The following is a 23,790-nucleotide window of genomic DNA, read 5'->3' as shown; positions in this document are numbered from 1 at the left end:
TCAGCCAGTCGGTGTACAGTAATTAACAGAATGTATTTTGACTCACAGGGATTTTTGGGCCAATCGAGCCAATTGGACAGCTGGGTTAGAGCTGAAGACAACCAATCACATCATCAGTCTGTCTAAACACAAACGATGCGAACTGCACTGCAGCACAGACTTCAGAGGTAAACTGCCATAGAACATAATTTGCATGAAACAGTAGTCAAACCCACTTTTTTCTGCATTACAACTGTGTTAATTTTGTAATACAATCAGAGGTCTACATGCAAGAACATGGCATATAGGCCCGGTCGGCCTAGCGGTCCGGACAACTAGGCTCCTAATGCCTGGCAGCGCATCGCAGGTTCAAATCCCGTTACCAACAAAGTTTGTTGTATTCCACTACCTGTCTCTCTCTTCCCCCAAAAAATATCTTTAAAAAAAAGGAACATGGCACATGCCCATCAAAAAAATGGACAGACTGCATTGAACCAGGGATTGTACAAAAGTAACTGATGGATTCATTGAATTGAATATGTTGTCGTTACCAGCTAAATCGATCGTTTGTTTTCACCTCTCTTTTCCATTGTTATACACATGGCACGTCAATCAGGTGGTGGTGCCCTATATACAGTAGCTGTTCTCAGACCTGTTATGGCCATTAAAACTACCAGAGACAGCCACAGCAGATTAAGACTTTGAACAGGTTAAACTAATATATATACTATATTTTTCACAGAATAAAAAAGAATGCTGAACTGGGACTTATCCAAGTCTAATTAGCTACAGCTAGCTATGATCTCTTGGGTAAAAAAAAACAATACAATGAACAGCTATGGAGTATGTCTGCTGCACCAGAATGGCTGCAACTAAAAAGTTAAAGTCAAAACTCTTTTAATCAAAGAGACTGGAGTACGTGGCATAAAAGGATCTGAGATCAAACTAGAAGTCACCGACCACTAGCTGCCAAAGAGACAAACAAGTTGAACCCAACCAGGTTATGGAGAAGACATATATTGTATCCTGCTGGGGTTTGGCACTGGGGAGTGCATGGATGGTGTGACACAGTATGCAGTGGGAACCTGTAAATAGTTTTGGCACTTCCATGTGTCAAGATTTTATTTTCATTGGCACGAAAAGCAAAAACCTGCGTGCGAATTCGAGAAAGAGAAAAAAAAGCTGCAAATTATTATTTTTTAAGAAAGAAAATTAGGCAGTAGTAAAAATGAAAATGTTAGCAAAACAGGAAATAATGTTTAAGATAAATATTTAAATGTGTTAAATGTGAGTGGAAAGTAAAAAAAAAAAGCATCTTCAGTGTGAGGTGAAGTGGCGCCTGTGACCAAAGGAAAAAATCGAATAAACCATATATTAAATAAGAGCCAAATAGGCAATTATTATCCAAATGCAGAACCTAGTGTAGTTTGGAAATGCACTCAAATGAAAACAGGCATTTGCACATGAAACAATCAAACCATTCACAAATGCATATTCTCTCCACTAAAGCTATTCAAACACTAAACTCTGCCTCTGTACACTGTAGTGTACATGTGAATGTCATCGGAACCATTATTGTATGTATGCTAATATGTCATTGTTGTATGTGGTGTTGTATATGGTCATGCCGTATATGGTCATGCTACTGTATACAGTATATGGTCATGCCATATTATTAGTCAGTCAGTAGATGGAGCTGTGGTTACTGTTTTCCTATGGTCTGGTAAAAGGGTTCACTTCCTCTTTTGAGGCATTTGTTTGGCAGTTGTTTGGCATGTTGATGAATCCCACAGTGTTCTGTGTAAAGAATCAAAGATAAAGACTCTACATGTTCCTTTCTTGACCTGAAGTTACCACGGTAATATAAAGTATATCGCTAAAGACATATACCTGCAACTTATCTATGACTTCAACTCATTGACATTTTGCTTTAGGTCAAACTTCCCATCTCCCCTCTGGATGACTTACCTCCCTGCTCGTCCAGCATAACCAGTGTCCTGATGCCAGCATCTTTGCTCTGAAAGCCAGATAGAAAAGAGAAGGTGAGTGAGAAAAAAGAGCCATCAATAAAGAGAATGGTGACAACTGACAGAATCAGTCTTTGGTAAGTGTCAACTTCAGCCTAATACAACCTTATCTCTCCACTCGTTCACTCAGCAAATCTGATAGGCGTACTTGTGGGTTAAGTGCAAGGGAACTTTGATGGCAGTGAGATTGTTATCTGGGGGATAGAGGTGGTTCCTGGACACTTTCCACAGGGATTCTGGCAATTGTATTCATTATAAACCTCTTGGTGACATAAGGTGGCAGTCCACATAATGCCTTTTTTGAGCAAGGCAGAACACTTTCTGTAAACGGTTAACATTTCCACATCCCCAACATGTATTAAATAATACAAATTGTAAATCATAGCATGATCCTCTGAATGTCCCACATTGATTACAGTACTGGATCTACAGTCCAACCCAATCCATTCATCCCGATCCCTGAAATGCATCTTATCATTTCCCTTCAGTGCTTAACATGAACAAACGAGACTTCACTCCCCTCACTTGAGGATGAGGGCTGGTATTGATTAGAAGATCAAAGGTCATTTGGCCTCTAAGCCTAAATGCAAGAAACATGGAAAATGGCCACTGCAGGCGTAACAATATTACACCATCGAATCACATTGTACAAATGACACAATAACATCCCGATAAGAAAGTATCCCCTTTTATCTCTTGAATGTCTGCTTAACATTTGACTGCACACGACTCAAGAACTTACTCAGAATTTGTTAAACATCTTAATTTGTAAAATTCAGATTAGGAAAACTGCAACTGCTCCTGAGCTGACTGCTGTCACTGTGTGAATGGGTGATGTTAAACGCTTTGGGTAAAGGCACTATAGAAAGATAGACCGTTTCTAGAAATATATACCATTTATTTGATGACATATAGTATACAGTAGTATGTTTTAAGAGCCAATTCCCTGGGCAAGGTTTAAAATACATTTGGATCTCCTTGAGATTGGCTCTGTAAGTGGCTCAGCGGGTTCATATCTGGCCTGGACGGTGTTGTTCAAGCTCATTTAGTCAGAGCCCATGTCCCAGGAGAAAGATTAAAACACCAACTGAACCAACTGACATTGTCACAGGCTCAGTGGTGTGTATATGGTGTTCAGGCTGGGTGTTCAAAGCCATGCATTCATCTTAAGTTAAAGTTAAAAATCACACCTGTGTAAAGTGAGGGGCGCTCTTATCATCATACATCATCATACATTCCGTGCTCAGCCAATCAGCTGAGCAGTGAGCACATTCCGTGCTCATACACACAAAGCTGTGCATAGGAGGGGCTATAGCTATAGATTACAAATTTAAAATATTTAAAAATAAATATTGTTTCTTCCTATACATCATGTTGTCAAAGACTATTTACAAAGGAAAGCTTGAAATACTCTTGGGAGAACTCATAGAAGCTCTGTGGGCTCAGCACTTGGTTGAAGATGTTAGGTTATCTGTTCAAGCCCCATTACTCTTAACTGAAAAGTGTCTTTTTGGAGCTAATGTTGCATGAAATGTTGGAAGGCTCCTGAAGAAGATGCAGAGATTGCTAGTGGCTCAGTGGGTTCTGATCTTACCTGAAGATGCTTAACCCATTCAAACCAGGAAAGCATCTGTGTCATTTTAGCTATAGCAAGCAAACTATAGGATAGGATTTAGAAGGCATTTTGTCAGGCAGAAACCTATTACTATTCTAACTATTCCAACTGTCTTTGTTATTAATAAAAACAATTGATAACAAAAAAGAAATAAGCCATGTTACCGTATACTGTTATCAGAATATTCTTTATACTGTAGTCAGAAATATATCACATTATATAGCCTACTACTGTAGGTTTCTGTACATCATCAAATACTATATCATAAAGATTTTACTCTAGAGCACCACTACCGATAATATTATACAAATCTCCATGTCATTTTCATGCTAATGGCATGCGGTGGAAACATAATCCCTGGCAGAGGTGGAAATAATTCATACGTTATGTCCATACATTACTTGTGTTATTATACTGGCTCAGTGGCCTTGTGGTTAGAGTGTCCGCCCTGAGATTGAGAGGTCAAGGGTTCAATCCCCAGCCGAGTCACACCAAAGACTATAAAAACTAATGGGATCCAATGCCTTTCTGCTTGGCACTCCATATCAACGGATGGATTGTGTGTGCGTCCCTGTGACATACTAGCATCATGTTCAGGGGGTGGACAGCACTTGTACATCATGGCTGGGGCATGTACAGTACTGTGTGGCCTCCAGGGGGGCAGTCAGCCAGATATTTCGTGAAGCCTCATTTGAAATCGGTAGTTCATATAATGGCCTGTTGTGGCGCTGGACTGGACCCAAAAAGCCCCATAGCTCCATAGAGGCCCATGTATTTTGGCCCAACTTCACCTAGACTGTATTACCTTAATAAACATGGTCATGAATACTTTCTTCTTCCAGTCACTAGTTTAAAGTCTCATTTCTAATGTAATAATATTCTTTTTGGAAAATTATGGTCCCATTAATTAAAAAAATGACCATAAAGTCGCGTATGTTCTGAGGGGCGTGGCTACCGTTACAGTCTATGATCGGGATTCCCCTCCCACTCAAGAGTCTTCTCCTCCCACTCGAGTCAAAATAAAAACCAACGGAGAAGAAGGGGGGAAGTCCCGCCTCGTTGTCTGGGCAGCCAATGACCAGCTGGTACAAAACGGAGCCAGCCAATGGCCAGCTGGTACCAAACGGATCTAGAAAGATGGCGACTTACATCAGGAATTAGCATATTATTACAGGCTTCATTTTACGTTCATGTTAGACCCGGGGAACGCTTTGTCCATATTTTTTACAGTCTATGGTGGCCTCACGCTACAGAAAATCAGGAGATACGCTTCTGAACTATGAGGCTACTTATTACTTGCGCAAGCAGAGCGCGCAAGTACTAGTTTCGCCAGGACTCGTATGCACCGTCCCAGCCGTCCCGCCAATTTTGATGCGTATGAACCGTCCCAGCAAATTGTGCCTGATACGGCAGTGGTGCCAGATTACATACATGTATACATAGGAGCATTACCTTTAATCCTCCCAACACTAAAACATATCGTCATTACGTCACCATCGAAAACCAATTACACTCTGGCATTGGGTCCTTTAATCCACATCTTTATTACGTCATCATTGAGAGCTAGTTATACAGATGTATGTAATCTGGCACCACTGCCGTATCAGGCACAATTTGCTGGGACGGTGCATACGCATCAAAATTGGCGGGACGGCTGGGACGGTGCGTACGGCGCAAAGTAACAGTATACCGCTAATCAACCGCAGTATACCGCTAATCAACAAATTACATATACATAGTACAGGTATATGTATAACAAGTAGTCATTACTGAGATTTGACAGTTTGTAGCGGTCAAAAGTACTTGCGCGCTCTGCTTGCGCACTAGTAGGTCATTTATGGCCTACTAGTGTGCAACAAGCAAGTATGCACTCGACAGAGTGCAGTTCTAGTTATATTATGTGGCTAAAATGAACCATAATGTCCTCAAAGGCTCAAACCCATTTTGTGTCGTCAAAATAACACCATCAAATGCACGGCACGCACGCATGCGCACGCACGCACGCTGGCTCGCACCCACACACACACACACACACACACACACCTCTGCATCTTCAGCAAGGAGTCTCTCATAGTGTGTGAATGATCCACCACATTCCAAGAGGAATAAATCTCTCCCTGGGGGGAGCTCCCAGTAACAATCAGCCCACCATCCCATGCAGGACCAGTGAAGCAGGGCCTAGCACAGCTCCATTCTGCTTACTTATTCAAATCACATGGATACCTTTTGGTATTCCTGACTCTATTAGGCACTGCAGGAGTTGGATAGCTTTTGCAGCTTGTGCCTGTTTATCTCAGAGGTTAGTTTTAACTTCATGAACCCTAGCATCCCTATATTCTGGGGCGAACATTCTGCATTTGAAAATAGCAGGCAAGTATATAGAGCCCAGGGAGAGGGAGACCCCGGTCAACATTGTAGTTCCTACGTAAGTAAGTAATCATGTAACTTCCAATGCAAATCTTGGTAGATAGACACTAGACACCTATCACCTACTACAGTGTCTGCCTAAAGGCCTATTCATAGTCTGGATTTTCGGTGGTGAGGTGAGTCGGTGAACACCGCTCCGGTGGTGAGCTGACCACCGGAGCTGAAATAACATTGAGCGGTGGTGAGTAAAAACAGACAGAAGGGCTGGAGCGGTGGCGGTGGTTTGCTCTTCACCGCGGCTCGTGACGTCATGTTGTAGTTCGGTGGACACCCCACCACCGAAAATCCAGACTATGTATGAGCCTTTACAGTGCATTTAGATAGGCCCTTAATGTGGATACTTATTTACTGTGAGACTTTTTCAAATGTATATAAATATGTTATATTTACTTTTTCATTATCACATAGAACCCCAATTCTGATAAACTAAACCAGGTTCCGGCCAATTAAGTCAAACATATGTCTCTCTCTCTCCCCCTCCTTTATTTACGTCCATTTCCTCCTTCCCTCCACATCCCCCCCCCCCATTTCTGTCTCACCCAGAGGTGTTGTAATTCTCCTCTTCGTATTTTTACACCCCATCTCTCTTTCTCTCACTCATGTCTTTTCAAACCTATTGTCCCATCGGTGTGGCAGTAAAACCCATCTCATTTCCCTCTGTCATTCTCTCCCCCTATCCCCTCCATCTGTGGTCCCTTCCCGGCCTGTGGTATTGTAGTACCAGGGAGGGACGATCAATATGACCTTGAGATATGCACTGGGATGCATGGCATGGCACAGCGTAGCGCGCCAGGGCGGCATTTCTTGTTTCATTGCTCCTCTTTGATTAGATAGATCTAATAGACAGAAGGCTATATATACTGTAGATCTATACTTCTGTCTGTTTGTTTTTCATTAGTTTATTTGTATTTATTTTCTTTCGTCTCTGTCTGTCTGTCTGATTTCTACTCTCTCTTTCTCTGTCTCTCTTCCTTTGCTTTCCATTTTCTCTCATATTGTCTCTCCACTCTCTCACTCTCTCCACCTAATGCTGTATTAAGTCTGCTTCATTGTTGTTGAGTCAAAACTCAGGAGTGGTGCTTTTCCTAAGCATCTTCCATATATGATCAGAGCAGACACCTCAGGTAACTACATCTCCCAGAGTGCACCAGCAAGATGGCTGCTCGTTTGCCTGAGTTGGAACACCTGAAAAGGCTGGAGGGAGCATTCTCTCAAACAAAACACCAGAGACAAGCAAGCTTTACTCCTGGGTTCCAAGTCCAAAGATACCAATGGTCAGTGACATCGTTTTGTAATGATATTTGCAATGCTGCTTAATGTACAATCTGGCGTCAATGGACTAATGCGTTTAGTATGTTTAATTGCTATAGTTTGAATTGGGGAAGGAACACATTGCAGTATTGCTTTCATTTTGTGTTTGCAAGTTGCATCATTTGTGTTTAAAGTCTAAAAGTATATCTTTACAAAATAATTTGAAAAAGTTAGAAATGTTAAAATGATTAGCATTAACTGTTTTCAAAGGTTTAAAACCTGATTCAAGAACCAACCAACCAATCAATGATGAAGCCAACTGAGTTGTGTCCTCCTTTCCTTTTTGGAGTGGAACAAAAGTGGAACTTTACAATTGTCATTCTCTGTAACCTGTTAAAATATTTGATCATCTAATAATAGATGATCAAAATCCAACAGCGATCCACTTTGTCTGAGAAAGCAATATGTGCGGTTTTAAAATGATTTATCATTTTTCACACACAGCTTGTCATAGACTCATTGCACTGGCATAAGACTTTTTTACCAGCTGCTTTAGCAAGCTGGTTAGACAACGATCATGAAATGTAGACGACCTAGTCGAGCAGTTCTGATTGGTTGACTGTCTCCAGCCCAACACGGCTGCCTCGTCTCTGGGCAATGGGACAGCCAGCAGCAACCAGGGTTGCCAAGTCTGCTTATTTCCAGCAAAACTTGGATTGTTTTTTTTCCCCACAGTTGCTGTGCATCAAACGTGCGCCATGCAAACCTGTCTCGGCGATATTGTTGGGTAGGTGTCCTTCATATTTGATACGCGACCTGGTCGCACAAATGCGTGTTGTTCGTCTATTACATTATCATACATGGCTCAGTTAACATGTGCTGTTTGACCAGTCTAAGTGCTCTTATTTTATTATATGGTATTTATATGTTATATGTTTATTATGTATGTACTATGTTTTTACTGTATGTACAACTGTAATTGTATTGTCTGATGTATTATCTATTGTTCTGTTGTATTGTCTGTTTGTAAAAAAAGAAAAGAAATACAATAAATATATTATTTAAAAAAAAAGCTGTTTGCGCTATGTGCATACATCTTTGAAACTTCACTACCGAGCCACTTTGTGAGCTTGTTTGGTCTGCTATTTACAATAGAATATCTAACCAGCGAGTGACTAATTCTCGTGCCAGTTGCCGTGGGCTTCCCCACACTCACCCGCCTCCCCGCTCCTCTGGCCTCAGACTGTATCGTATATGAGTGACTGACCATCGTAAACGATACAGAGACACCTCCCCAACAATATCGCCAAGAGACAGTTTGTTTATTGTTAAAAACTGCCGTGAACCAGGGGATGAGCGAGTGAAGTCCGGACGTCGGTGCTCTATTAATAAATACTACCTAGTATACCGCTTTACAAACGCATCAACCAGTACTGGACCTATATCTATATTATTTAGTGCTTGTTGTGCCACTTGGCTTCAGCTGCGCCTGCCTGTCATGCTGCAGATCAATTTTCTTCTCACTCCGCTCGCACCTAAATGCACAACGGACGGACAAGCGCTTCATGTTTATCATCCTATCCTTGCTCATATAACGCCATTTATGACATCATGGTATAACTTCATGTTGTGATAATACTATGCTACAAGCAAAGTACAACTTCATCATCCTATCCTTGTTTAAACATTGATCTAACTGGGAAATGTTCTGCTGTTACAATCATGACAGAATCACGACAGTTTGACATTGTTCGCAATGGTGCGCAACAGAGACAACTCACTTGCTGTGATGTGAGCGCTGAGCGGCCGGGCCACATATCCCCCACCTGTGTACCCAGGCCTGTGGAATTCATAGGCAGTCATAGTAGCTAATTTGAATGGAATCTGATCAAACTGACTGATACTGATTCAGAACAATATCTTGCCGTCAGTTGGAAACCTTGTATGACCAAAACCATTCCTTTACAAAATATGGGATGCATACTATGGTCCGACGGAGCATTGGTTCGACATGCGTCCGCACCTCGGACTAGCGCCTGCTCCCGTGCTTGCGGTTATGGTTAGGTTAGGGTTTGAGGTGGGTTGTCGTTTTTCGGACCAATGGTATGTCGGACCAAAGGCATTCACCCACAAAATATATAATACAAAATAAATGAAATAGCCTATATTCATATCTCGACAAGTTAGCAGCTGGTGGGGGTAATATGACTGTCATCATTTCTTGTTTTATATATTCATGTATTTACGACTTTGTATGGGTCCGACTCTGGACCGTACAGCAGAACCATGTATTCTAAAATAACAAGGGACTTGCATTGTTCTGTCTGTACCAGGCCAGCCTCAGTACTGTTCTGAACGGAACAGCAGATCTACAGCAGTGCCCTCGTATGTTTCATACATGCACTGTACGTGCTCTGCTGCCCAGCTCTGAAGCAGCTACTGTATTTTCTGTTTCTACTTTGCATGGCTTTCTTTGTTGATAGTGTGGGGACATGAGGATTATAGTGCAGGCCACTGCACTGCTGTGTACTGTATGGTAATCTATACGTCTATCTATACGGTATCTCATTGCTGACTCATTTCCACACTGTAACTCTTCAACAGATTGATGACTACAGTACAATGTTCTAATTGACTGTATAGCCGTGCATGAAGAATGTTCATCCCAAGTTTATTATTAAATATGTATACACATTAAAGAAGATTCAGCTATCCTTTTTTCCAAGACTATTGAAAGAGTCTGCTAAAATTATGTGAAAGGGATACTTCTGTCTTGTGGATACATACAGTAAGGGTCCATTTGTATTTTACACTGTACAGATATTCATATAACCTTAATATAAAGTGTTATGGGATTTTCTTACCTCTTCCACCAGTTGTAACATACGGCGAGTGCTCTCCAGTGACTGTGGAGAAAGCAGACAAGATAACAGATGAGAACCATGCAGTACACACACGTACACACATTGTTGTAAAAAATATTTTAGAAAATCATGCAGGGCAGTTGCAGCACATCTTATGAAGTGGATTTAAAAGACTATCAGTGGATGAACTGAGCTAGTGCTAGTGCTGAACATAGTCCTGTGTTCACGCTGTAAGCTAAGCGGTAGTCTAGAGTCTAGACTTGATAATTAATTGTTAAGTGTGTGCATGTGCACACACGTACGCACGCACGCACGCACACACCCACTCATGTGTGAACACAAACATGCAAAACATGTTTATGTGGACTTGAAGGGGACATGAAAGGAGTGACCACGTTGCAGCCCTGAGTATTAATGAGATCGATAAGATTCTGCAAATCCTATCGCCACGATAAGCAGCAATTACAGGCTCAGAAATTATTAATTATTCCGTATGTTCTTGCTATCAATTCCCTAATTATTGAATATTAATTAAGATCTAAGATAATTGACTTCAAAGATAAAATGAACCTCCTTTGACTTGAATAGTTGTCTAACCATAAGCGCTACCACATTCTCGTAATAAACCTTTCCGTGTAGGTTAATGAATTGTGCACACTGGATTTTAGCACGTGGCTGTGGGGGGGAGGGGGTCAAAGGGCAATGGACAGAGGAGGAATTGACAGCCTGAATTATACCTGCTTGCGCATCATGTGGCACACCGAAAATCGCCCATCTACAGCTAGCTTATACAATGTGTCGCAGTGTGACAATGTTGTAAGCTTCTAGAAGATCGTCTATATTCTGTGTGCGACACCAGCACACAACTATAAATCGGGCATAAGATGTATAGCACACAGCCTTTAAATCAATAATGTCCTCGGTTCAATCTCTCTTATTCCTCCTCCTCGCCTCTCGTTTCCCTCGTTCCTCTCCCGCCACACTTCTCTCCCGCCTCCTTATCGTCTCATATACTGTACACTAGTGTACACTGTTATTTCTTGTATCCCCTTGAAGCTGAGTGACCAGCCTTTCACCCCGCTGACATTGCAGTTGCAGCTCGATGCACTTCCATCCCAGACGTGCCATTGCTGTGTGACTTGCAGCGCTTTCTCTCGCTACGCTTTGTGCACCATGTCTGTTCATCTAAATCAGTATAGCGCACAAAGGAAACTGGTATTGTGATGCCGCCATTTTATGCCTGCACCATGTTTGCATGGCTGCCAGCGTACCGCGCACGCTTCTGTGTGTAAGCGTGTGTTTAATATTCTGCTCAGCTGTGTCAAGTGTGAGTCATTTATGTGATTCCAGAGGGTGTGAACTGATCTGCTCCAGGCTAGCAATGAGTCTGTCTGTATATCTGTCTCTCGCTCTTTGTCTCTCTCTCCGGCTATTTGTTTTTCCCTTTAACCCTCTCAGACATGCAGTACATGCACACAGCAAGTATTGTATATTGCAGTACAGTTATATAAGTTCAGATACAGGTAGACTCTCTCCATCTAACACACGCATGCACGCATCCACACACACGCACACATGCATGGATATACTATATACATGTGCATGCACACACGAGCACACGTACACGCACACATGCTGGCTAATAGCCATAACTGTTATTCAGAGGCAGCAGCTAATGCAATATGTTGTATAATTTCCATTGTTATGCAGGCCAGAATTCAAAAGCTGAATGCTCATTGTCCAAATAGGCAAGAACTGGCCTCTTTTTTTGGTGTCACAGTCCACTCCTCAGCCCTTGGAATTTGGCTTAGTTTATCCTCATATTTTATCAGTGTCACTTTTTGACTGCTTTATTACAATGACGGACAGACATGCATTTGAGGTGTTGAATATGGAGGATGCCACTATCTTTATTTACTGTAGCTGTAGGAAACCATGGTATTAGATAGACATCCTACAAGCTCACAACGTCTCATGGTCTCATCATGTTGTGAGCTTGTTTCCACCCGACATTTTCACAGCCCTGTCATTTTGAATATGTAGAATATGTAGCATTCTCTGCGATGAATTAAATTAATGCTGTGTCACGCAAAAGTAGTGAAAATGGCGTCACTCTCGCATTGCAACTTGTTGTTGCATATAGATGTGCTGCTATCTAGAAAGTGTTACATCTGTGTGTTTTATGAATATTGAACCAATAAAGTATTGTGTGACTAAATTGTAAGATTGGATCCATTTGAAAAAGAAATTGGTTTGTGCGCGAAAACACTGTAGTATAGGATCAAGTGAACATGATGTTCTCACCTCATCAGCCAGCTGGTCGGCGCGTTGCTGCATATCCGACAGCTCATTGCGCATGTCCGAATCTTCTGCCATGGTTGCTGGATGTGGTGGGTGGAGCTGGTCTCCAACAGGGATGAGAAGATCCTAGTGGGAATCCGGGGAGGACTGGAAAAAAAACATATTTTTAGCTCACGCTGGCCAAATAATTGACATTCATGAGGTAATGAATATAGTAATGTGACAATGTCCAGTTTATTGTTACAAAGCGTGTGTGAAAACCCTGTGTCTGTCAACACCCTGGCATTTGGTCGGAATGGTCTAGGCACAAATTTAAAATGGAAAAACATTAGCTGGTAATAAAGGAAGACTAGCACTAAACAGACTAAGAGGCTGATATTTTGACTTCAGGGTGCCGTGCATGAAGGTTAAGGTCATGGGTTCACTCAAATGGTTAGAGTTCATCCTCAAGGAAGCATGAATGTGCTTAGTAAATTGCACAGCAATCTGCCCAGGATGTGTGCACTAGGGCACTAGGATGTGTGCACTAGGGCACTAGGATGTGTGCACGAGGGCACTGGAGCCTTTGAGAGATGAAGCCACGCAGTGACCAGAATCAGCAGTGTTTACTGTTCATGCTCCGGGTAACATGCACAGAAAATTGGTTAGCAATCCAACAAGTAGTTTTCAAGATATCTTGTTGGAGAACAATTGTAACAAAACAACATGTATATACTGTATAATCAGCAGTGATGCTGGCCCCTGGTGGGAACAATACCCCAACCTTGGCATATTGTACTGTCTGTGCTGCTTAGGATCCGAGTAAGCTTCTTCAACTGAGTTTTTATGGAACTACAATGACATGCAACAAGGGCCTTGAGCTGTGTTCAACTCCCAATCCCAAAGAGAGAGTCTGATCGTGCCCAGATCAACTTAAGTCATATCATAACTAGTCAGATCTGGCACAGAATAAGCTATATAATTTCAACTGGTGAAGACGTCCTGGAAATGACGTAAAGATCATCCCCATATGGGCTTTGATCTGGCCTAGTCCTGAACGTCACCGGAGGACGTCATCATGACGTAATTTGGCTTGCTGGGTGGAGTTTGACCTCTATGGTGGACTTTATTCTACTCACTGCAAAGGTGGCTACAGGAACATGAGACCTGACCTGACACTGCAAGTAAAGTGAATATGGAAAAGAAGGAAAACTGAGATGGTGCTGTCAACTTGGCTTCTGCTTCTATAATGGAAAGATTAGCAAGCGCAGCAGCACTCGCAGACCTTGTTTGTGTGTGAGTGAATGGGGCGAGAGCAGGCGCTTGATGTTTGCAGAGAAATGCCAGTCTCATACGACAAGAGTGACTGGTATTTTGGAGGATTAGTGACAGAGACATAAACAGTCTGTTGGCCCTGTAGCCACAATCCTCTCCCCTCATAGGCAGCCTTATTAAAGTAGCCATGTGTCACCTGTTTCAATCGAAAACGGGCCCTGCTCCGGCCACCCGCAGAAGGCATCCAACTGTCATAACTTAGCCACTTTAGTCACAAGCTGTGGTTACTACAATATGCTTCTGTATGTACATAAAACACTGACACTGGACATCACATCGTAGCTAACCACCAGCCTTAACCTCATGGACAGACAGAATCAGGCCTCTAGTGACGTCTGAGTGAGAATACTGATTTGACATGTTACAGAAACTATTCATCGGGTATCACCTTAGTGACAGAATGTGCTGCCAGCCTGTCTTGTTGATGTTCTGTTCATATCTGTAGAGACACAGCAACATACTGTATGCTGGCCACATCCTCATTATGCAAGATATGAGGCCATTTCATTTTACTGCCAAGGAATTATGACTAGCATGTCACGGTTTGAAGTGTGTGTGTGTGTGTGTGTGTGTGTGTGTGTGTGTGTGTGTGTGTGTGCGCACAGACATAATGTGGGATACTAAAATTAAATGCAAAGTCAGTAAGCCGCATGGCCTTGAAGCACTACGGCTGACTTAAGGCCACATGAGGATTCTGAATTAATTCGGTGAAGGTTGTGGCAGTTGCAATTGAGTCATTAGTTGGAATCAGAAATCAACTTTATTGTCACATCACAGGTTCACAGGGGTGAAGAAGTGTGTGGAATAATCTTTAGTGCAAAAAAGGAATAAAGCATGGCCGTCCAGAGAGAGAGAGATAGCAAGGACAAAGCAGGAATGAAACCGGTCTATCTGAGATATGTACATTTATATAACATGAGAAAGTAGCAGGTATGTAAATGAGGTTAAATCTAAGGTGCAGGTTAAAAAAGAAAGCAGCAGGTGCTGTAAATGAGGTACTATATAGTTTTGCTAGTGGCGTATCCACATGAGTAAAAACTAAAAAAACACACGGGGAAAACGCATATCATACACAGTCAAAACCTTAATTTGCACACACTGGTATCACTGTAAATGATTCGGTCAAACAAACAAAATCCCTACTATGACATGCTGTTTCTCAGAGATGAAGTATGACGGAACTGTTCTCTTTGTTTCACTGGAACTTAACCACTTCCAACTCTGTGTCCTGATCGACATGTCTTTATAGGTCAAATGTCCAAAAATAGCAGTTCTACAAGCTCACAATTTTTTTCGCTATTCATTGTACAACAAAGTAGGGTTTAAGTGGTGCTATGTTTATGTACAGAACTACAGAATGTATTTTGTCCCTGCAGCCCATATTGAGATATGTCTCTGCTCTCTCTCTCTCTCTCTCTCTCTCTCTCTCTCTCACTGTCTCTCTCTCCTCTCTCTCTGTGTCTCTCTCTCTCTCTCTCTCCCATCTTTCCGTGCTCTTTCTCTCTCTCTCGCTGTCTCTCTCTCTCTCTCTCCCATCTTTCTGTGCTCTTTCTCTCGCTGTGTCTCTCTCTCTCTCTCTCTCTCTCTCTCTCTCTCTCTCTCTCTCTCTCCCATCTTTCCGTGCTCTTTCTCTCTCTTCTCGCCGATCTTTCAGTCCCTATTCCTCTCGCTCCCCTGCATCATTTCAAATCGGCACAGACATGAAGGGTTATATAAATCTTCCAGAGAACAGTCCAAACAAACTTCAAAACTAGTTACTAAAGCAAGACAAAGCCCACCCCCGTCCAATTACATAACCAAATACAGGCAATTAATGTTTAACACACATTGACTGCTTTTTTTTCTTCTTCTTTCAAACATCTCATTTACATTTTAAGCATTTGCATCTTAGCTACTCTAAAGACTGATTAAAATCATCCAGTTTAAGCTCTTAGAAGAGTTCATTGCGGGGTTATTCAACATGTGTCTCACACACACACACACACACACACACACACACAGAGAAAATGAGGAATGAAAACATGGATGGGACAAAAATTAAGACTTACATAAATTAATCAATAAGTGAACGTTTTAGCAAATTTCATGATTCTTTCATAGCTTGATGGGGTTAGGGTTGGAATTAATTTGGAATTTGGTTTAGAGTTACAGTTAGTGGAGACATTATTTATTGGTGAAACATTATGCACCATTGTACAATACATCATGTATGTTCAATATTAATATATATTATGTGAGATTCATTCAACAGTGTCTCAGGTAGAACGGTTACCATGACGATTCTGCCATTGTAGAAACAAATTGCAGATTTTCTCTTGGTAGGATCCACCCCAAAGGGCAGGTTAAAATTTGCTTTTGTGTTGGGCTCAGGCTAGCAAGCAGACAACACCCACTGAGAGCTGGCAGGGCCCTTTGCGGAAATGTTTAGCCTGCTACAAGTCTGGCCAAAAAAACAAAACAAAAAAACTGTCCTGTTCTTGAATCTTGGAGACTTGACTGTTTGGCCAAATCCAATGAAAAGGTTTTGAAAATATATACAATAGTGTTGTATTTTGTATGATTAAATTAACTGCTGCAACCTTATATGCAATGGACAATGACATTGGTTGTCATAATGTTTGAATATTTACTGACATTCTGTATGGTTGACTTCAACCCACAGCAAATTACCATAATATAATTAAGACGTGTCTAAAGAAGTGCCTACGACTCTACCAGAAGCAAACCTGACACATGTAAGCCAAATACTTAACCACTTTCCACCATGCCTTTCCTATTTAGCACATTACCACTAATATAATATCACAGTTTCCAATTCTGAAATATTGTCTCAAGATTGGCTTGTGTTTACTGTCATCCCATTACAATGGGATACTCAGCTTTAAGGATAATGTACATTATGTCCATGAGAATGAGAGGTAGTCTGCACTGACACTATGTTGCATTGTAAAACAGGTCAATGGGATACTCAGCTTTAAGGATAATGTACATTATGTCCATGAGAATGAGAGGTAGTCTGCACTGACACTATGTTGCATTGTAAAACAGGTCAGACAGAATGAGAGGTAGTCTGCACTGACACTATGTTGTTAAGGATAATGTACATTATGTCCATGAGAATGAGAGGTAGTCTGCACTGACACTGTGTTGCATTGTAAAACAGGTCAGACAGAATGAGAGGTAGTCTGCACTGACACTATGTTGCATTGTAAAACAGGTCAGACAGAATGAGAGGTAGTCTGCACTGACACTATGTTGCATTGTAAAACAGGTCAGACAGAATGAGAGGTAGTCTGCACTGACACTATGTTGCATTGTAAAACAGGTCAGACAGAATGAGAGGTAGTCTGCACTGACACTATGTTGCATTGTAAAACAGGTCAGAGGTAGTCTGCACTGACACTATGTTGCATTGTAAATGAGAGGTAGTCTGCACTGACACTATGTTGCATTGTAAAACAGGTCAGAGGTCAATGAGAGGTAGTCTGCACTGACACTATGTTGCATTGTAAAACAGGTCAGACAGAATGAGAGGTAGTCTGCACTGACACTATGTTGCATTGTAAAACAGGTCAGAGGTCAATGAGAGGTAGTCTGCACTGACACTATGTTGCATTGTAAAACAGGTCAGAGGTCAATGAGAGGTAGTCTGCACTGACACTATGTTGCATTGTAAAACAGGTCAGGGGTCAATGAGAGGTAGTCTGCACTGACACTATGTTGCATTGTAAAACAGGTCAGAGGTCAATGAGAGGTAGTCTGCACTGACACTATGTTGCATTGTAAAACAGGTCAGAGGTCAATGAGAGGTAGTCTGCACTGACACTATGTTGCATTGTAAAACAGGTCAGACAGAATGTGAGGTAGTCTGCACTGACACTATGTTGCATTGTAAAACAGGTAGAGGTAGTCTGCACTGACACTATGTTGCATTGTAAAACAGGTAGAGGTACTCTGCACTGACACTATGTTGCATTGTAAAACAGAATGAGAGGTAGTCTGCACTGACACTATGTTGCATTGTAAAACAGGTAGAGGTAGTCTGCACTGACACTATGTTGCATTGTAAAACAGGTAGAGATAGTCTGCACTGACACTATGTTGCATTGTAAAACAGGTCAGAGGTAGTCTGCACTGACAATATGTTGCATTGTAAAACAGGTAGAGGTAGTCTGCACTGACACTATGTTGCATTGTAAAACAGGTCAGAGGTAGTCTGCACTGACACTATGTTGCATTGTAAAACAGGTCAGACAGAATGAATACTTGTTTGTTTGCTTCTGACATCTGTCTCACAGCTGTCTTCCTGCGGCCCTGTTAGAATCATGCACGATTATGCGCCAGCTTACGCACGCACGCGCGCACACATACACACATTTTTGTTCTTTATTTGAATCCACAAATTACAATACATTTTACAAGGAAACAAATATAACGGGGTTGACAGTTCATGTTCACTTAAGGATACACATGGCACCTCCTCCTCCACACAGACAAACTGCCTATAACAGCCGAAACAGAACAGTATTTGGCAAGTTGTTTGGCTTGCTCTTTGTCATGCCAGCTATTCTTAGGCCACTCATGGTCAGTTTATGCACATGGCCCAGGCTTCCGAATATCAGTATGGCAAATATACAGCGATACCCCAGGTTTGTTATACTTCCAAGTATTGGTTGGTACTAGAATGTTTATCTTGGAATGCCTGGTCCATGTACAAATCAAAGACACAGCCCACGTCCAGAATCAGGACCTCCTTGTGACTGGTGTCAACAAAGACAACATCAGGTGTATTTGGGATGTTAGCAAAGACATCACATGCACAGCTAAACCAATCTGGTAACACTCTTGAATGTTTATACATTGCTGCACTAGATGGCACATACGCACGCACTCCTGTATTTACTGTATCACCATATCATCAGCCTACTTTACAATACAGCAGGGGACGGAATCCATTGTGACAGACATATTTCTGCATGAGTAGCACAGATCTGCAGAAACCAAGTAGTATCGGAGATGCTCAGAGGACACACACACTCACACACACACACACACACACACACACACACACATAAAGATCCACGCTTTCTTTATTGCATCCATTCCGTGCCAAGGACCACTGGAGAATGAGGTTTGTAGAGCGGCCTCTTGACTTAATTTATAGCGCTAGAAAACATGTTGTAAACCCTAGTTTATAGCTTACATGGCAGTTATTACAGCTTCCAATGCAATTAACAGGAGAAAGAGCCAACACGGCACACTCAGGAGGTGAATTTGGAGGAGTGAGTTTGTCCTCATAAGGTGAAAGATGGCAGTTAATAGTATTGCCATGGAATTTCAGTCTGTGCACATTAGTTCTACGCTATCCATCCGCCCATCTTCCCGTAATTAATCGAATCAGTCTCCTTCTATCTATCCTCCAGCCCGTTCACCCATCCATCCATCCATCCATCCATCCATCCATGCATCCATCCATCCATCCATCCATCCATGCATCCATCCATCCATCCATCCATCCATCCAGCCATCCATCCATCCATCCATCCATCCATCCATCCATGCATCCATCCATCCATCCATCCATCCATGCATCCATCCATCCATCCATCCATCCATCCATCCAGCCATGCATCCATCCAGCCATGCATCCATCCATCCATCAGTCCTTCCAGTGCCTCCAGAGTCCTATGACAGATCAATCTCCAGCAGCACAGTAAAACATTTCGTCTCTACCGGGAGGAAACCTTGTATGTTCAAAGCTGTTACTTTTCCAGAAATTGGGGGCAATTGAGCTCTTTTCGTATTCTTTTTCATTCGTTCATTATTTATAAAAACCCATCAACATCAACCATCGGGTCTCCCGCTCGATGACAGGGGCGGCGACAAGCGTATAGAGAGCCAGTCAGATTCACCAATCTTCCCCAATTGGGTCGGTCCGGTGCTATAGGGCTGGGCTTCGGCCAGCGACAGGCCCTTTTGGTGATAGCATCAATCCAACGAGTTCTGGGGGGCACCGCGGGGGCATGTCCAGCCCCACAGATTTATAAAACTGACAGACACTTTAAATTTCAATTCACAGAATTTGAGCTAACATAGCCGCTCTACGAGCTAACACGGATGCGACGCATTGTTGAGCTTCTAGATTGGCTATATTCATTACTTTTGTCACACAACAAAGTCGTGCATTCATTTGTGAAAGTTTCTGCCTGACAGCAACGATATGAACACATTTCTCATTTCCATTCGCCTCTCATTCCCCTGAAGGCTGGCATACAGTATATCATGCTACATATCACATGAGGTTTAACCACCCCCACCTTTCCTCTATTTTTTCATCCTTTTCATCTCTCTCCCGCTTTCTTGGCCATCAATCCAGCCATCTTTCCATATCTATCCATATCTATCCATCCATCCATCCATCCATGCATGGAGGGTTGGATTGGGTTTTATTTGCTTTGGGGGATCCACGCCTCTACTGTTGACATCCCCCCTCTGGCCATTCATTTTTATTGCCAGGGGGAATATGTTTCAGCCCTGCTTTTTTATGTATGAAGATTGTGTATATAGTATGGTTATGAAAATGTTTACACATCCATCCATCCATCCATCCCCATCTGACACACATACCCTCACAGGGAGAACAACCAGCAAACAAATGACAAAATGAGATCAGTGATGAGACTTTGATGCAGTGAAGTTGTAAATTGATCATGTTTTGGCTGCCTTAGACGTTAGCTTCTCTATACGCTATTGTATAATGTCAGAACCATGCTTCAAGTACAGTACATTCTGTCTGGGGAAATGCAGATCCCAACAGTTTATATTGCACACAGAGCGGCAGTGAGAGTATAGTCCTGGGAACCTGATTGTTCCTGGTTCGATCCCTGGCTCCTCCTGGCATTGTGTTGATTATTCCTTATAAGCAAGATACTGAACCTTTAATTTATATTTTGTTTCTGATGTTTCTGACACATAGGAATGTTCAGGAGTTCCCCCCAGTGTATGCTGTCAAAAGCTTTTTGGAAGACAGGAAGGTGATCACTGATTCATCGTTGACTAGTTTTGCTCCCTGGAACCTTCCTGTATCCTCCCCAAGGCCACTATACCCAAATTGTGCTCTCAGGGCGAAAGCTATTCTGTGAGTTTCTCAGCAGAGGGTCTAAGACGGGTTAATTTGAAGATCATGTTGTCTGCCTGGGTGAGGTCTACTGACTTTGGTACCGGGACAATGATCACTCTACACCACAGCTCGGGTAGCTCGTCAGATGTGTATGTATGATCAGAGGTGACGACACTGGAACCAGCAACACAAGTTACAACCCCACCATTTTTAACGACACATATTTTATACCGCAATTTATTTTCTAAAATGCTGAAAATAGCCAATTTCAATTTCTGTAAAGTTTCAGAGTATGATTCTGGGTTCTGGGGGAGTAGCCGATCTTAGAGCTTACAAGAAAACCTAAGAGTGCTAAGAAAACCATCAAGTGCTACAAACTACTGTAGGACAGCAAGCGAACACCAAACTTAGAAACTACAGCAAATAACATCCTATCTAATACCATACTCAGCATCTGGGAACACCCAGTGCGCCCCCTCCATTTCAGTAGATTCCCTCTGACACACTGACTGCCCACGCTAACCACCACCACTCACAAATGCACATTGCACGCGCACACACACACACACACACACACACACACACACACACACACACACACACACACACACACACACACACCAACCAGCAGGAACCCCAGTGAGGCAGGATAATAATGTAACAACACCACATTACACAACACAAATCAACACTGCCAGCTCCAACGGTGTGAGTGTCTCTCCCTCAGTAGAAGAGCTAACATTAACTGCATCCCAGTGGTCCAGAATGCAATGTATTATTGACCGTGAGATGCTGTGAACTCCATCACTTATTCATCTGGCTTCACTGTAACCACCCCATGCATGACTTACTGTAACGCGTGGACAACCAGAGGATCATCTACTGTAAGTGTGGTTGCAACCTGTCCACTTCAAATCTAGTCAAAACAGTTAACCTGAACCGTAGTTCTGGTGACCTTTTTGTTGCATTCCTCTCCTCTCCCACAGGGGCTATTCAGCAGGGCAATGAAAGGGAATGGTGATGTATCCCTGATCCCTCTCTCTCTCTCTCTCTCTCTCTCTCTCTCTCTCCATTTACTCTACACTTGTATCCCCTGACCCAAGTTGCTGTTAAAGATTAATCCCTTTAATTATGGATGTCCCGATCACATTTTTTGCTCCCGATCCGATTCCGATCATTTAGATGTATCTGCCTGTACCGATATTTCCTGATCCTGATATTTATATATTTTTATAGAACACTTTATGCCATATCACAATAGTACAATATCCAAAATCACAGACAATATCCAGTCTAATCTCATGATATGGATATAATATTGATACACTGTACAAGAATGTCCGAGTCATACCAAAGATTATAAAAATGCTACATACTCAGCATCATGGCCATGTGTTGGATTGAGGGTTAATCTCTGTGACATACTAGTGTCATGTCCAGGGTGAGTGCTTGTACAGTACATCAAGCTGCCTCATGCTACCATATGGTTTGCTACTTATTCAGCTGTGATTGCGAATGCACTGAGCACTAACTATGAGACCCTGCAGAGTCTGTGTGTCTGTGTGTGTCTGTCTGTCTGTCTGTCCCGCTGTGACACCACCCGCCCGCCACCAGAGGGCGCAGCTGTAGCACACACACACACACACACACACACACAGTAGCTTCCCGCGTTTGCGCGTCTTACTTGTAATGTTGTAGAAATCACTATGCTAACGCTCTCAATGTCAATATAGACAGGACTGGAACTCAAAAACATTATCATTATAAACTAATGATGACTTTCTCCTCATTCTATAAATTAGACTATTTAAGAAACCATTCATATTTTTCTAAAGGGGTGGCATTACAAAAATCTGGGTGTTACAAAAACACAGTATATAAAACAAGCGCTTTTGTGTCTCAGCATTCATCTGTTTCTGGAGTAGTAGAGAGCTGCCATCTCTTGCTGAAAAGTATCTTGGGGAATCTATCTTAGGGAATTTGGCGAGGATACAGAACAGCGTTCAAATTGTTGAGTGGATCGTTTAAAGCTATATGGGTCAGCCAGCCCAAGCATGTTTGTTGTACATACAATTTTCCTAGATCTGCTGAGCATGTGGATCGTGGTACATGATACATGGTTAACGGCTCCCATTTGTTACTGATGGCAGTTTCTGAACTGCTGAGCAGACTCAAAGGCACAAGGGTCAGTAGTAGCCCCTATCATTGCCTCTGTGTGGCTGTGTGTGCGCTGCTAATCGCAGATTCTTGTGTGCCATACCAGGCTGCATGCTTTACAAGTTTACATGTTGGCCTATAACTGTTGAACTGCACGTCATGCAAAAAAAAAGAAGCCAATATGACTAAATTTCTCCTGTAAATGCTGATGGCCAACCAGAGAAACTGAAGGCCACCTTAAGGAAAAGCCTGAACATTTACTGATGAACCTCCCCCGCCCCCTTCCCACCCACACATCTGGACTATTAAACATCTGGGGCAAAAGGATCTTTGCTGCAGATGTGGGCACTCCCCTCCATGATCAAGCATGATAGCTTGGGGGAACATAATCTATATATTTTTTAATGTGCTATCTGCATCTGCCACCTGTCAGTGTGTTTATTTGGTCATGTTTGTATCCTGTCCACGCAAAAAAGCCAATAGGCTTTCTTGAATAAATCATTTTATACTTGTATTTGTACTTCATTTGTACTTCTCTGTGCTTGTCCATACAAAGTATTCAATCAATCAATCAAAAAGCAGACAAGACAAAACAACAAAGCCCAGAAGAGAGCGTTTAGCCCTCACATAATCCCCGCCATAATGCAGTATTACAAGGCAGGCTGAGCTAAACATGGACCCTGCCAACGCCCTTCATCCTCTCACTGCCCGTCACCTCTGTGCTTAAAGAGGGTG

At 42.3% G+C, this 23,790-nt stretch overlaps 1 protein-coding gene across 1 annotated transcript in view; it reads right to left on the bottom strand.

Annotated features, from left to right (window-relative positions):
• snap25a (synaptosome associated protein 25a) overlaps positions 1-23,790 on the bottom strand; it is a 41,377-nt gene that overhangs the window by 9,210 nt on the left and 8,377 nt on the right. Inside the window, exons 2-4 of the mRNA XM_083790087.1 lie at positions 12,468-12,611; positions 10,164-10,205; positions 1,948-1,996 (exon numbers count right to left, since the gene is read on the bottom strand). Coding sequence (XP_083646213.1) covers positions 1,948-1,996; positions 10,164-10,205; positions 12,468-12,539 — 163 coding nt within the window. The 5' untranslated portion in view covers positions 12,540-12,611. The remainder of the gene's footprint in view (positions 1-1,947; positions 1,997-10,163; positions 10,206-12,467; positions 12,612-23,790) is intronic.

The sequence above is a fragment of the Protomyctophum parallelum genome (assembly GCF_964188405.1).
Source record: "Protomyctophum parallelum genome assembly, chromosome: 19".
Lineage (NCBI taxonomy): Eukaryota > Metazoa > Chordata > Actinopteri > Myctophiformes > Myctophidae > Protomyctophum > Protomyctophum parallelum.
The sequence above is the reverse complement of the archived record's forward strand: the minus strand, read 5'-3'. Positions and strand labels throughout refer to the sequence as shown.